Below are 17,119 nucleotides of genomic sequence, written 5' to 3' on the forward strand. Positions count from 1 at the left end.
TTAATTATTTAATAATAACAATAAAATATATATATGTAAAATCAACAAATACTATACAACATGATATATAAAAATATCACATTTTTTAAATAATTAGAAAAAGTTTTAATACAATCTCATTAAGATGATTTTCTTGAAGAAACAAATGAAATATCAAAGGATTAATGTGGTCTTAATGATTGTAATTAGCCTTAATGATTTTCAATAAGAAGTAAATAAGCACTTAGCTTTAATGACAACGATACTTGCTTATTGTATTAGTGAGAACATGTGTCAATATTTTGAAGAAGAACAAGCCCCAACATCTATTTTCTTTTAGTTAATCTTTTCATTCATTAATATATAAAAAATCAAACGCAAGAGTTCCCCCCTTTATTTTATTTCAACACAAACAAGCGACTTCAATTATAATTCTCTCCTCACATGTTGCATTTTTAAAAGTTTAAAGAGACTTCCAATCAGCAGTGTGTTTGTGTTTATATGTGTGTACCTGTGTGTGAAAGAGAGAGAGAGAGAGGAGAAAATATTGCGTCCGGATTGCGTCTGGAGTCCGGACGTAAACTGCGTCCGAACAACGGGATGTGATGCACGGAAAATGTTTATTTTTCCTCTGCAGTTTTTTTTTCCCTTCGCTGCACCGTCTGCATCGCGTCCGTTGTCCAGACGCAACTTACGTCCAGACTCTATTTTTTCACGAGAGAGAGAGAGAGAACACACTGGAGTGAACAATGCTTATACCCATCTCCGCACTAAACTTACTGAATGTGAAACTTCACAGAAAAACTATCGGAGCATCCATTTGATATCTGAAAAAAAATTTACTATCAATATCCAGATTACTATAAAATTGTACATGTCTCTGCTTTAAACATTCATCCCATGAAGCAAATTTCAAATCTAATCAATCCCATCTTACAAAAAATCATCACTACATCATTATTCAATGATATTATATAAAAAGAAAAGGGGGGGTATTTCCATACATGCCGCCCAAATTCCATGTATTTACATATTTAACAGCTAAACTAAGAAATACTATCATCTATAACTTCTAAAAAGCAAAATACATATTTTAATGCATGGGTAAAGCGGTATGTATGTAAAAACTGAACTAGATGTCAGATAAATACGTAGAAACGGACGGGTATGCATGTAAATCCACCAAAAAAAAGACTAACTGACAAAGAATTATAATTATCATGAAAATTACCTACTCTCTGCAACAATGCCAGTAGAAGATAACTCCTGCTTCTTCTTTCTAATTAATTCAGATTTTGCAATGTGAGCAAGGCACATCACTGCAAGTAAATTTGAAAAAATTAACATAGGAAAAACAATGTTCCATCCCCAAGTTGAGATATATCCTGTAAGCAGAGGACCCAAAGCAGCACCAATAGATCCAGTGCCATCAATAATGGCTGTAATGGTAGCCAAAGCGCGAGAACTTCCTTTAACTAATCCTTGTGTCCCAAGATCAGCTGAAACAGCCGTGGTGATGAGGGAATAGGGGCCATTAACAAAATATCCAGAAAGAAACATCAAACCTGCGTTGAAAAACATTGATATGCTTCCACACGTTCTGTACAAAATGAGGGAAGGAACGGATAATATAAGGAAAATAACTGAAGTGATTGCTCGCGCGCCGAGGCAATCTGAGATGAAACCGGCTGAAACTCCGCCGAGGACGCCTCCAATGTCGAAAATGGTCGAGAGGATTCCAGAGGTTTGGTGTGTGAGATGCTTTCCGGCAACCGCTGTAACATTGAAAATTTCTTTAGGATGTTTACAGATATGCCATGCAATTCTCATGTATTTACATATTTAACACCTAAACAGTCATATTTATATACATTACACTTAAAATCTTTAACATCACGTCAACAATGTCATCATCGCCAAAAGTGAAATATACATTTTCATGCATAGATTTATGACACCAACATGTTATAAGTGTAAAAATCAAACTTTGGATGTTAAATATGTAAATACGTAAGAATTATGTGGTATGGATGTAAATTTCTCAATTTTGTCCACCAAAGAAATTGTGAAAGAATATAAGATTCCATAGCAAGTCTTCTTTGTAGAATATTTGAAATTTAAATTTCCTAATCATAAATTCATGATTATCCTTAGCATTGTCCGACTATTATGATTGGGTTAATGAATCTTCATTCATCATTCATTTTCGACAAACAATGACTGACATGTTAAAACTATTACATGCTAGTTCTAATAATGTTAACTTTAATTACACCTTTCCTTCTAATTCTTCATCATTAGTTTTATCAAAATCTCTTATCGTACATTTTATACTCTCCATCCTCCATACCACCAAAATTGATTCTCTTTTATCAGTAGCATGTGCTACTCCCAAAACCTCTCATTTAAAAAATTTGACAAGAGAAATTTGATCAACACTATCATATAGTTCTTTCCCATGTATTATCACGCAATGATCAGGACGTTATATTCTTCATTAAGACAGCCTTAGAGAAAATGACAGACTGCAAAGCGTATAAGAATATAGCAAAAAAATGCATTCTAAATTGCTTCGTAAAATAAATAGCTCGAGAAACAAAAAGTTACAGGCTCAAGAGGGGAATAGTCGAGAATTATGTTAGATTCTCCCCATAATATAAGTAATGAGGAAACCCTCATAGGCAAAATCCGTCTTAGGGTGTGCAATCCTGGTCTACCTTAAGTTCATCTAATGATTGCTCCTAATCCTGGCAAACTCTGCATCTAATGATTGCTCCTAATCCTACCGCTGGATCAAGTTTTGTTTACATATGAGGTAGAGACTTCCTCTAAGTGTTTGCCCGTCTCACTCAAGGGATAACACTCATGATTAAAGACATTGCTCGAATTCAAAGTTTAGTATTTGGGCTTGAATTTGATTGAATGTGAAATGAAAAAGGAGATGCATGTATACTCTATCAATGTCACATGATTCCATAATCTCATGTCTATTAAAATACTTAATCATCCAACATATAAGGGCTCTGAGCAATAACGTTAAAGGAGTATGAATAGCAACGATAAGTTGTCCCCTCTCTAGTATCCTGAGCTAATTGAAGTGAAAGTGTGTATTAAAGATGCGCTTCATGATATTGATTTACACTTGTCCAATAACCAATTTAACGGAATGAACAAGAGGTTTGCAGTATGGATTATTACAAAAATGTGCTAGACATAATCAATGATGATATTGAGGAATGCATGGCCATTAGATGATCATAAGCTTTGGTTTAACTTAAAAAACCATGTCTAAGACTCATGGGATTTTGATTTGTTTGGCTCTGAGTAGTGAGATAATTAGCATAGAAGGAGCTCACGGTTTAGCATTAGGTTGGTTTGAGAAGCTTACTAACATAGGAATTGGCCTTGTATTTGGGACATGGGCATATTTCTCATTTCATGTGCAATGGTGAGTCTTAATGTCATTAGATTGATTATAAGTTTAACTTTAGTGATGGGTATGGACATGGTAGTGTATAAAATTTTTATGTTGACATATTTTGGTCTCTCTTTTGCTTTTATACATAGATAAGCACTTATAATATAAGTAACTTGCTTATGAATTGACAAAAATTCCGTTCATTCTATTTTTTCATCATGTGCTTCCTACTCCAAGAGAAGAACTTCTTTCCGTGAGGTTCAGAGCTCTTGAAAAACCTTAAGTAAAGGAGAATTCAAAGTATATCAAAGGACTGCTCATAACAGACAATCTAAGTAACCTTCAGCTATGTAAATTACACAGCTAATGTCTAGGCTCCATTAAATATTCTTATATGAGCATTTCATTCTCTTCACTATTTATTTTATAAGCTGATTAATCTCATTTTAGAATTCACCTTATCTAGCAAAACACCCAAAAAATATTTTTCTTTATGTTCAACCAACAGTTCATTCTAATTTACTAATATCAAGCAATACCATGTCTAATTTTATTGATTGATGAAGAACTAATTTGCATATATTTACATTGCATCCTTAAGGGGTGTTTGGTAGTGCCTTCTAAGATTTATACCTGATTTACTAAATCCAACCAAAGCTAAAATGCAGAGGTTTGGTGGTTTTATGGATTTAGGGTACCAGAATTTGCCTTAGATTTAACTTCAATCGTGATTTATTAAATCCAGGGGTAAGATGGATTTAAGAGGCAATCTAGTAACGAATTTAGAGCGAGAATTAACCTGGATGTAGGCTAAATCTCGTCAAGCGGTCATTTTGGAGAAAGTAAAGCTGTGGATTTGATAAACCTGGATTTCGTGGATTTCAGCCGTAAATCCCATATTTACTAAATCCCGCGAATTGGTGGATTTACGGGATTTACGGGATAAAACAATTGGGATTTACCTGAATGTAGGCAGAACTTCCCAAACAGTTTTAATGGATTTACCAGATTTATGGGATTTCATTGCGATAGAGTTTCATAATTTGACTTATTCAGGATTTAATAAATATGGATTTACAAGGTTTACTAAATCCCAATAACTTAAATCTCATCTTTTGTCAGGTGTCGGTCACCAAATTAGAAATTGTCGGCCGCTGGAATGGATATTCCGACACCCGAATTTAAAAGAGGTTTAATTTAATATATATATATATATAATTTGAAAAAAGGTAATATTTTAAATTTTTTTGAAATAAAAGATTGAATCGATCTCATATCTGCAATTGTTTAAATGATCGAGCACAACACCGTAAGCGATACATCTATCCAAAGGAATATACATATTACTTACTAGTGCAGCTCGATTAAATAAACTAAAGATTTTATGACATCCATTTTAGTCTGCGAACATTAATCTGCGAACATTTATGTTGACCGACAAGTTCTCCTATTTAATACGGGAGATTAAATAGAGTTTATTTTAAGTTGGGTTCTTAAGTTCCCTATAGAAGTGAACTTCTATAGTTAATTACATCTTAAATGACTGAAACCACTTAAAAATACTCTCGATTAAGATCAGAGGTTCTTTCTTCAAGATTGCAAAATTTAGGTTTGTAAGGATAAATGTGAGGAAATCAAGGGGAGAAAGACTCAAAATATGAAAAGTTATTTTTCAGGAGTCAATGGAGTGAAATGTAGGTGATGTCACAGATCCATGGAGAACCCCGGTGACTTCCCAATTATCCTACGATTGGACCTTAACTCTAAAGAGACATCCTACGCCTCGTCGTCATGGTCTCGATCATCGCCCTCCATCTGCTTGCTTCCACGCTCCGCATCTTGGGAAGACTACTCTAAGCTTTTAACAGATTGATTAAAGGCTTAGGATTGTGGTGTTTATAAATGTACAGTTTATTGGTCAGTGGCTCACTACAGAGTACCTCCTAAACCAGGTGTTTTACTAGCCTCTAACCAAAAAGTCCTCTGCAAGTCTGTAGAAACAACATGAGTTATAAAAGGGGACATGTGATGTGGTATGGTAAACAACAAACAGTAATGTTGCAGGCATGAATTATGTGTATATGCAGTAAAGTGTGTAGTAACAAAAGTAAACACTGTAATCGTAAAACAAACTTGTATACCTGACGGGTCGACAAATCCTGAAAAAACTTGAGAAAAGGCAGCAGATGACCCAAAGTAACTCGAAGAAAACCGTCGAAAACAAGAGAAAAATTCGGAGAAAATCACAAGTGCTTTTTCAAAGATATCGATAAAACTGTAAGAAACATATAAAGATCTGATTTCGATAAAAACGTAGGAAAACACCCAAAAAAATATGAAGAAAGAAAGAAAGCCGCAAGCATTCGGGTCGGGCTAGGATCAGAATTATGTATAATGGGCATATTTCTCATTTCATGTGCAATGGTGAGTTTTAATGTCATTAGATTGATTATAAGTTTAACTTTAGTGATGGGTATGGACATGGTAGTGTATAAAATTTTTATGTTGACATATTTTGGTCTCTCTTTTGCTTTTATACATAGATAAGCACTTATAATATAAGTAACTTGCTTATGAATTGACAAAAATTCCGTTCATTCTATTTTTTCATCATGTGCTTCCTACTCCAAGAGAAGAACTTCTTTCCGTGAGGTTCAGAGCTCTTGAAAAACCTTAATTAAAGGAGAATTCAAAGTATATCAAAGGACTGCTCGTAACAGACAATCTAAGTAATCTTCAGCTATGTAAATTACACAGCTAATGTCTAGGCTCCATTAAATATTCTTATATGAGCATTTCATTCTCTTCACTATTTATTTTATAAGCTGATTAATCTCATTTTAGAATTCACCTTATCTAGCAAAACACCCAAAAAATATTTTTCTTTATGTTCAACCAACAGTTCATTCTAATTTACTAATATCAAGCAATACCATGTCTAATTTTATTGATTGATGAAGAACTAATTTGCATATATTTACATTGCATCCTTAAGGGGTGTTTGGTAGTGCCTTCTAAGATTTATACCTGATTTACTAAATCGAACCAAAAGCTAAAATGCAGAGGTTTAGTGGTTTTATGAATTTTTGGATTTAGGGTACCAGAATTTGCCTTAGATTCGACTTAAATCGTGATTTATTAAATCCAGGGGTAAGATGGATTTAAGAGGCTATCTAGTAACGAATTTAGAGCGAGAATTAACCTGGATGTAGGCTAAATTTTGTCAAGCGGTCATTTTGGAGAAAGTAAAGCCGTGGATTTGATAAACACGGATTTCGTGGATTTCAGCATTAAATCCCAGATTTACTAAATCCCGTGAATTGGTGGATTTACGAGATTTATGGGATAAAACTATTGGGATTTACCTGAATGTAGGCAAGACTTCCCAAATAGTTTTAATGGATTTACCAGATTTATGGGATTTCATTGCGATAGAGTTTCATAATTTGACTTATTCAGGATTTAATAAATATGGATTTACAAGGTTTACTAAATCCCAAAAACTTAAATCTCAACTTTTGTCAGGTCTCAGTCGCCCAATTAGAAATTATTGGCCGCCGGAATGGATATTCCGACACCCGAATTTAAAAGATGTTTAATTTAATATATATTTTTTTTGAAATAAAAGATCAAATTAATCTCATATCTGCAATAGTTTAAATGATCGAGCACAACACCGTAAGCGATACATCTATCCAAAGGAATATACATATTACTTACTAGTGCAACTCGATTAAATAAACTAACTCGATTAAATAAACGATTAAATAAACTAAAGATTTTATGACATCTGTTTTAATCTGCGAACATTTATGTTGACCGACAAATTCTCTTATTTAATACGGGAGATTAAATAGAGTTTATTTTAAGTTGGGTTCTTAAGTTCCCTATAGAAACGAACTTCTATAGTTAATTACAACTTAAATGACTGAAATCACTGAAGAAGACTCTCGATTAAGATCAGAGGTTCTTTCTTCAAGATTGCAAAATTTAGGTTTCTAAGGATAAATGTAAGGAAATCAAGGGGAGAAAGACTCAAAATATGAACAATTATTTTTCAGGAGTCAATGGAGTGAAAGGTAGGGGATGTCACAGATCCATGGAGAACCCCGGTGACTTCCCAATTATCCTATGATTGGACCTTAACTCTAAGGAGACATCCTACGCCTCGTCGTCATGGTCTCGATCATCGCCCTCCGTCCGCTTGCTTCCACGCTCCGCATCTTGGGAATACTACTCTAAGCTTTTAACAGATCGATTAAAGGCTCAGGATTGTAGTGTTTATAAATGTACAGTTATTTGGCCAGTGGCTCACTACAGGGTACCTCCTAAACCAGCTGTTTTACTAGCCTCTAACCTAAAAGTCCTCTGCAAGTCTGTAGAAACAACATGAGTTATAAAAGGGAACATGTGATGTGGTATGGTAAACAACAAACAGTAATGTTGCAGGCATGAATTATGTGTATATGCAGTAAAGTGTGTAGTAACAAAAGTAAACACTTTAAACGTTGTAATCGTAAAACAAACCTGTATACCTGACGGGTCGGCAGATCCTAAAAAAACTTGAGAAAAGGCAGCAGATAACCCAAAGTAACTCGAAGAAAACCGTCGAAAACAAGAGGGAAATTCGGAGAAAATCACAAGTGCTTTTTCAAAGATTTCAATAAAAACGTAGGAAAACACCAAAAAAAATATGAAGAAAGAAAGAAAACCGCAAACATTCGGGTCGGGCTAGGATCAGAATTAGGTATTCTCGATGGGCTCCGAAGGTAAATATCGGTCACCCGTATGTATAGAACCCGACACTCAACTAGAAAAGTGTCCTACTATACCAACTTCGGTAGGTACTCCTTAGCCCAATACCGACGATTGACAAGTGGACAATCGAATTATATTATTTAAAATATATATTCTTTTGCATACATATAAGTTTCATGCATATAAAAAGTGACATCAATTTTAACAATCAAAATACTTTTTTGCAAATAGCGTATCTATTCTTATCATTTTCTTTTTATTGAAAATATGATTATCCAGAAGTTAATCGCACTGTTGAGGCTAGAACCACCAACAACCTAAGAAGGCAAGAGTGTCCTGCTAGTCTAGTGTCAGTGAATAATATCATCATCATACGTTTCACCGGGTCCCGGGATTGGGTCCCGATATTGTAGGATGAAATAGTATTCCGCTCCACCACCAAATGTCTCTATCATTAAGGCCTAATACCCAAAAAACGACCGTCCAACTTACAACCTTGTTTCATGGTTTCATATATAGCCAGAACTATATACATGCACACTTATGTATCAGGCATAAATGTTTAAAACTCAAATCAATAAGCAAGGAAAGTGAACCAAAAAACAAGAAATAAAAAAAGAAAGAAGACTAACCCACCTCCAAAATCAATTTAGGGCAGAAAAGCCAAAGCGGTAGGAGGGTTAATCTAAAACATCCACCCGGTGGGACTCCTTGAATGAGCAATGAGATGGGCACACTTCCCGATGCTAGCCAGGAACAACGTCAAAATGCACAGTTTAGAGGCCTCCAAGCTATTCTCAAACCTTTCTCAAATATCAAAAGATTTTTCTTTCATCTCCTTTTTTTTTCTCTTTTTATTGCAATCAATTCAGCCCGCAAAATTGGGCCCTGAAACATCTCCAAACATTTAATAGATCGTTCTTCAAAAAAGGAACATTCGAATTCCTCCAAGTAACAAAGATTGAATATTGCAATTTATAAAGATTAAAACATCCAATTTTATTTCAAATTAAAGCTTCCATGAGGTATGAGTCCCACGCAACATCAAGGAACCCAAACAGGTGCTCTTGGGTAAGAACAACAGGGGGACCAAACAAATCAGCACTCAGGGAACCAGCCCAACACAAAGACCCTCAAATGGGTGCTCTCGGGTAAAGCTAACAGAGAAGCCACCCAGCTGACACAAAAAGGAACCATCTAGATGCTCTCGGGTAGGGGCAGCAGGGAACATATAACCACATCAGGTGACCACAGCTAATGGCCAAAGGCAATCACCACCAATAAGTTCACGGGCAGGGGACAACAACAAGGAAAACCATCAGCCACAGCACAAACAAGGAAACACAAATAGGGACACCTCATGACCAGAAGCAGCAAGGGGAAGGCCACCAACTAGCACCAAAAGGTATCATAACCGGACGCTCACGAGCCAAGAGCAACCGAGCGAGAACACTAGCCCCAAAACAAGCTCTTCAAAGCCTTAAAAACCAAAATTCTCATTCATCAAATATTTAAATGGGGCAGCAATTATAAGGAGCAAAACCAAACCCTAAACTAACTTCTTAGAACATTAGAACATATTTCAATATATATTCGAACAGAAGTAGCAGCATAAGGAGCAAACAGGGCCACCCAAAACAAGTTCCAGAGGCTTTAAAAAACTAAAATTTTCATGCAACACATGCTTTGAACAAAAGAGACATCTAGAAAATAAAACTGAGTCATCAAAACAAGCCCCAAAAGCTTTAAAAGACTAATTCTCTATCCAACATGCATTTCAAACAAGAAATGCAACCACGGGGAGCCAAACCGAGTCCCCAAAGCAAACTCCAAAAGCCTCCAAGAACTCAATTATTTCACCCTGCATATGTTTCGAATGGGGGGCAACAACAAAGAACAAAATCAAGCCCCCAAAATAAGTTCCAAAGGAAAACCTCAACATTAAATCAGTTCGGCAAGGAGAAAAGAGAAAACCGTAGCCTTGCAAGGCAAAAATGACCGCAAACTTCCACATACAGGTACATATATGATAAAAACATAAGGAGGAAGCTTGCACATGCATAAGCATTAAACCATGCTTTCTTGTAAGCCTACATTCTTAACTAATCAGCATGGAGCAGCTAAATCAGATTTAACAGAAATGATAAAAGTCTAAACATCTAAAGCAGTAAGCGATGAATCCTTTTTTTTTTTTAAGAAAATGGCAAGATAATCAGGTGCACACCAAGGTAAAACCCTGCTCAAGATTCTCCTCTTTTTTTTTTTTTGTGCGTGAATCAACATCTTTCACGTGAACAACACCACTCAAAGTAGAGCAGAACTAGAACCACAAAAAACGAAAGAGAAGCAAGAGAAGAGGTTACCTTGCTCGAGGCTTTTAAAAGCAACAAAAGAAAAGCCACAGAACCTCCAAACACCAAGCCCACAAGCACCTAGCCGAGCAGAAATTTCAGCAGAACCTCCCCAGGCTCCAAGTTTCGTAACCCCTACTGAGAACTCTCTCCATCGAGAAGGAGCTCACAGGACTTCTCTCGACAAAGCACAAATGCCAAGCCAAAAGAAAAAAAAACACCGCAGTCAAAACCACAGCGAAGAAAGATCGGGAAGGAGGAGAATCTTCCCCATTCGTGACACAGGGAAAAAACGCGCAGGGTCAACTTACCTCAGCGAGGATCAAAGGATCACGAAGGCCCTCCTCGCCCGACAAGATGAGGCAGGCGGTGCTTCAGGAAGAGGCATCTCGGGCAGAGGATATCGGGCGAGGAGTCAAAGGCAAGGCTAGAGCTCCGCCTAGGCTGGCTCGCGACCGAGAAGAAGAGGGAGTTCGGTCGGATTCGGCTTGGGTTGCGAATGGGAGGAAAAGGGCGGACGAGGTGCGAGTGAGTTAGAGATTTAAGAAAATAAAGCCATCCCACTGCTAGATAATACAAATATAACCCCTTCATGATATATATGATGTTTAATTTACTTGATTTGCGCACATCTCGCTCGTGCACAAAATCATATCGAAGTGTGAGTCATTCCTGACTAAAGTCGACGTTCCGGAAGCGTCAATGCGGTCCGTTTCGTCATCCAAGATTGTCCGGACGACCTCGTCGTTGGTCGAGTCGGAAACGCATCAAATTCGTATTTCATCGAAATAATCGCTTGTTATCGATCGTGCTGCCACTTACAGGTGCAGGAGACGTGAATTTCAACAATTGTGTGCGTCGACGTGTGCAATGTGGCATTCGTGCATCGATGAGTGTGCGCGGACTACACAAAGTGTTTCCTAAGGCTTTTGTTCCTAAGGGTACTCGACTCGAGATTCGTAGCGCTGGTTTTAATCGACTCAACTAAGCGTTGAGAATTTAGAACCGGTCACATGAAACTGCGATGAGTCAATAAGTGGCTTGAATTTCTAATCAGTATGGGCCCCCAAACTAGTCCTCTAAGTGAGTCGGTAGGAAACCCTAAGTCTAGATCCTAAGCTCTAAGAAGAAGAAGAGACCTCACCAAAAAAGAGGTCAGCACCAGACAAAAGCTAAAGGATTTAATAAATCTTACTAACATTAAACCCTACTTGTAGCCAAACACTCTCTTATTAAAGATGACCAATTAAAGATGAATATCGATGAGGACACAGGTTACATGATTGGAGGAAGTTATGAAACCCCTAAGTGGAGTGGAGCTAAACTCCGAAACATATATACATTACATCAAAAACTCCAAAGCAAGATATGCTCTGATAAGAGTACTCCTAGGACGAGTGACCACCTAGAAATTTATATCAAAAGATGGAAGTTCAAGTTATTACAATCGATCAAGAATCCACACAACAACAACAACAACAACAAAGCCTTAATCCCACTACGTGGGGTTGGCTACATGAATCCTTTTTCTCCATTGCGTCCTATTTAGTGTCATATTTTCATTTAATTCTAGTAAATTAAGATCATTTTTAATACAATAAGCCCAAGTCTTCCTAGGTCTACCTCTGCCTTTCTTAACACAAGTAGAATTTAAAACATCTACTCTCCTAATCGGATCATCTAATGGTCGACGTTTAATATGACCAAACCATCTAAGACGACTTTCTCTAATTTTGTCTGTCACAGGAGCTACACCAACCCTATCACGAATATATTCATTCCGCATTTTGTCTCTAAGTGTAAAGCCACTCATCCACCTAATCATTCTCATCCCGGCAACACTTAACTTATTATTATGCTTCTCTTTTAAAGGCCAACATTCAACGCCATAGAGCATTGCAGGTCTCACCACCATCTTATAAAATTTTCCTGTCAGTCTTAGCGGTACTTTTCTATCACACAAAAGGCCCGAAGCATTCCTCCACTTCAACCAACCAACTTGAATTCTACTATTAACATCCCCATCTATATCACCATCGCTTTGGACAACGGACCCAAGATATCTAAATCGTTCACACCTTTTAATAATTTGATCACCCAAAGTCACACTTCTGTCACTAGAGCTATTACTACTAAAATTACATTCCATGTATTCAATTTTAGTTTTATTTAAACTGAGGCCTTTAGAACCCAATTTAGCCCTCCATAAAGAAGAATATCATCAGCAAAAAGCATACACCAAGGTACATCCTCCTGTAGACCATCCATAACTAAAGCAAAAAGATGTGGGCTTAAAGTTGACCCCTGATGTAATCGAACAAAAATAGGAAAATGTTTTGTCAATCCTCCTTCAGTTTGAACACAAGTAATAGCTCTAGTATACATATATTTAATGACTTGAATGTAAGTCATATCAACACATTTCTTCTCGAGAACTCTCCAAAGGATATCTCTTGGAACCTTATCGTAAGCTTTTTCTAAATCAATAAAAATCAAATGTAGATTCTCCTTATTATCTCTGAACTTCTCCATCAAACCTCTCAATAAATGTATAGCTTCCATAGTAGACCTGCCAGGCATAAATCCAAATTGATTATGAGAAATTTTCGTGATGCATCTTAACCTATGTTCAATTACCCTCTCCCATAATTTTAAAGTATGACACATCAACTTAATTCCTCTATAATTTGCACACTCTTGTGCATCCCCTTTATTCTTAAAAATGGGGATCAAAATACTCTTCCTCCACTCCTCAGGCATCTTTTTAGTTTTTAAAATAATATTAAAGAGTTTAGTAAGCCAAGAAACTCCCAAATCTCCCAAATATTTCCACACTTCAATTGGGATATCATCAGGTCTTGCAGACTTTCCACCCTTGGTTTTCTTTAAAGCCTCCTCAACTTCTTTTTTGCTAATGCGACGGTAAAAATGAAACGTTTTATTATTATTTACGATATTAAAATCACTAAGTTCGATCGTATTTTCAGAAACTTCATTAAAAAGTTTATCAAAGTAACTCACCCACCTATGTTGAATATCTTTTTCTAAGAAAAGTACTTTTTGATTTTCATCTTTAATACACTTTACTTGAGTTAAATCTTTACTTTTCTTTTCTCTTTGTTTGGCTAGTTTATACATATATTTTTCACCCTCCTTAGTATCTAATCTATTATAAAGATCATTAAAAGCAGAATTTTTAGCATCACAGATCATTAATGTTGAATATCTATTATAAAGAATCCACACGTATCACCTAAATACCTACTGATAATAAGGACCATAACTTACTAATGAAAAACATCGAGAAAATTAAGATGACCAATTTACGGTAGATACACGTGAGGTCAATAAAGCTAAAGAACAATAATGGGGTATTTACTTGAGAAGATTAAGAAAATTGCACCCCAACATCCTTCAGACCTTTGTGTCTCTACTGAAGATAAACTTTATATATTTTTTATCACTGCGAGCATGATGGTGCTCTTAGTTTTATATATAATTTGGAAGCCAAGATCACAATGAGTTAGCCTATATGATCATTCGATCTTTCTAACTAAAGTAACGTATTGATTGAATTCCAAGATCTGTCCTCTAACAAGTCTTATACAAACAAAATAAACCTTTAAATATATAATCCATCTTTGATACATATCATATCAAGTTGAGCAAATTAGCCATTTCACAATAATAAATCCTGATAGGCTCATACAAACTATGAATGATGATATAAAACATATAAGATCATAGATTATGAGACAATATTCTACGCACCAGATGGTAAACTTCAAACGACATTCTATTTGGTTGCTACGACATTATTTGAAACGTGACATGTATTTGACTTATATGTTTCAAAAAAGTTAATTTTATTATCTAGGAAAATAAGGATATGTATCGACACCAAAACTAGCAAACAAACCATGACGAAATCGCAATAGATAGGTGGAAAAAACAAATGAGGGCTGCTCTTGCAGCAATCAAAGGAAAAAATAAGCAAGATACAGAGATGATCTACGTTCGAGAGGTAGATCGGCTCTCCCACGCTCTATACATCGTTGGGATCAACATCAAAAGAAGAAAAACACAATAACCACAAAATAATGCATGAAAATAAAACAAGATTAAAAATTTTCCTTCTAAACTTTAATAGAATCCTCATACAACATTTACAAACTTTCCTTCTAAACTTCCCTCCAACTCCCCTCAATTGCTTCTCCTTGAATATATAATTATGGCCCGAGTGGACACCAGCCCCTCCTTTCCTTCCTCTGCGCCTCCCCCAGGTCCCTCCCCTTCTTCCCTCGATTAAAGTCGGCCCGACTGTGGGCCGGCTATGCGGCAATTGGCCGGTCCCTCTTGGACCGGCCCGTCTGTGGGTGTAGGGAGCGGCCCGTCCGCCGCTGTGACGAAGTGGGTGTAACAAAGAACTCTTCGAAGCTATTACAATAGCCATGCTCCTGACTCTAAGGATTCCCCTCTCCGTGCATGTTTTCTTCCATCATCGACAAAAATGCTTTCTTCATCAAAATTTATCCTTCTCATGGCACACAAAATGACAAAAAAATCATCTATAAAGATATGCAGAAGGCTATGAAAATAAGAAAACCCTTCCACATTTTTTTAACAATAAAATAATTCTCAATAATAAATGACCATCTAGTGAAAGTCAAATAACAAAGTTTCGGATTTCAAATTGTTCTAGCATAAACTCAGCTGACAGATTAAAAAATTGGAAGTTCATCAATGTGACAAAGCAATGGTTCAAGGTGATCAAATATTCGCATCCAACGTTTTCATACTCTATATGAACATAGAATAATGAATCATCATAATAAAAAAAAAGCATGAGCTGCTTGCATGAGTTCTGGCATACCTGTGTGCCGAATATAGAACGGCAACCAGTAGAGGAAGGTGTAGGCAACGAGCTTTGCGAAGAACAGACAACAAGCATAAGATGCCACACCGGGAAGCCTCCACGCCTCAAAAAAACCAATAGGCTCCTCCTCTCCCTCTGTGCCACTGTAATGCTTTCCTTCAGTAAGCCCGGATTGGAGGAGCCCGATCTCTTCAGAAACGAGCGAGTTTTCCCCATTCATACTCTCCACCAATCCATCACCAATAACAGCAGATTCAGCCGCAGGGTTCATCTCTACTCCATGATCCATATTCTCCAGCGCTAGATCTCTCGGATGAGCCACCAAGAATGCCAAGACCAAAACCCCCGCGAGACCAATGAATACAGCCGGCACCATAAACGACCATCCCCAACCAAAATTGAGCACGCATGACGCGAGCACGGAACCAAAAATATTCCCGACAGATGTATTCGAGTTCCAGATCCCCATAATGAGTCCCCGACTCGACGAATCACCAAACCAATTGGTCACCACGGCAACAACGCACGGCCATCCGATGGACTGTACGAGACCACCCGCAATCTGGATAACGATAAAGAACCAAAGCCGATGAACGTCTAACCAGTAAGCAAACCCAAAGGCGGCCGTAGCGATGCAACTTCCGAACATCCCATAGGCGAGAAAGCGGCGGAGGTCGACGCGATCGGCAGCGTGGCCGGAGATGTACATGCCGGCGGAGTAGGAGGATAGAAAGGCGAGGTCGACTTCGCCGAGACGGTGTGGGCCGCGATTTCCATCGAAAGGAGGCCAACCGGCGGCGGAGGAGGAAGAGGTAGATTTGGGTGGATCGGGGCCGAGCACGCTCTTTACGATGCTGGGGGGTTTGCGCGAGGCGTGAAAGGCCGAGTAGGCAAGGAAAGTAAGTACTAGGGCACGAATCTGGTGGTGGCGGAGAAGTTGAGATCGCCGGCGAGGTGGCGGAGCAGGTGGAAATGTGGGGGAGCCGTCCATGGAAGAAAAGCAACTATTTCGACGCCGTTGGTTTATCAGACCTCGTAAAATAACTGGTAAAGAAAGTTGAGTTTCTCAGCATTTTAAATTTTTTTTATATTTTTTAATTCTTTTTAAATTGATTAATTGATATATTTTATATATTCGTAATTTTTTGAGTATTTTAAAAACACCTAAAAAATATTTTGAATACTTTAAAATTTAAAATTTACATACTTAGCACCCAATTCTTACTTATATCTCACCCAAAGTTTTATTTTTAAAGTCTAAGCACTATTAAAAAAAAAAATTACATAAAGAGTGCTGATTACGTCAGGATTAGAATCACGTAGCGCATTGTGATTAGAGTTCTGATATAGTTTTACATCAGCACTTCTAATGTAATATTTTTTCTTATTACAGTCTTACCTATATATGAAAATGTGCATTACACTATTTAATGTTGAAATCCTTCTTTTCATACATAGTTAAAGGTGTTTTGTCATGAAAATGAAATTTTGAGATAATTAATCCATAAGAATTTGGTGATGTACATGTAAATTATCCTTTAAAAAATATTTATTTCAATAAAACATATTTTAATTTAAATTTGAACATAAAAACTAAAAGATAAATAAATAAAAAATAAAAAACAAAGGTAATCTTAAACAATCCCTTAGCATATTAGTTCTAAACAAAATCTCTTAAAACATGAAGTTGAAATCCTCATAAAAAAATAGAAATTTACATACATACCACACACTTGT

The 17,119-nt window shown here is 36.8% G+C and overlaps 1 protein-coding gene across 1 annotated transcript; it reads right to left on the reverse strand.

The window, feature by feature from the left end:
• Nucleotides 1-721: 721 nt before the first annotated feature.
• LOC110023403 (putative glycerol-3-phosphate transporter 5) lies at nucleotides 722-16,408 on the reverse strand. Its single transcript, XM_020722809.1, has 3 exons — nucleotides 15,380-16,408; nucleotides 1,211-1,754; nucleotides 722-806 (listed from the first exon to the last, which is right to left on the reverse strand). Exons 1-3 carry the CDS (start codon nucleotides 16,371-16,373, stop codon nucleotides 773-775), a joined length of 1,572 nt encoding a protein of 523 aa, XP_020578468.1. The 5' UTR covers nucleotides 16,374-16,408; the 3' UTR covers nucleotides 722-772.
• Nucleotides 16,409-17,119: the final 711 nt, after the last annotated feature.

This window comes from Phalaenopsis equestris, unplaced genomic scaffold, assembly GCF_001263595.1.
Source record: "Phalaenopsis equestris unplaced genomic scaffold, ASM126359v1 Scaffold000224, whole genome shotgun sequence".
NCBI lineage: Eukaryota > Viridiplantae > Streptophyta > Magnoliopsida > Asparagales > Orchidaceae > Phalaenopsis > Phalaenopsis equestris.

Excerpts from the sequence above, each read along its gene's own strand:
- LOC110023403 (XM_020722809.1), bottom strand. The coding sequence starts at position 16,373 with ATGGACGGCTCCCCCACATTTCCACCTGCTCCGCCACCTCGCCGGCGA. Across the intron at positions 1,755-15,379 it reads GTTCTATATTCGGCACACAG|CGGTTGCCGGAAAGCATCTC; the intron begins GTATGCCAGAAC and ends TCAATGTTACAG. Across the intron at positions 807-1,210 it reads GGCATTGTTGCAGAGAGTAG|ATATCAAATGGATGCTCCGA; the intron begins GTAATTTTCATG and ends ATTTTTTTTCAG.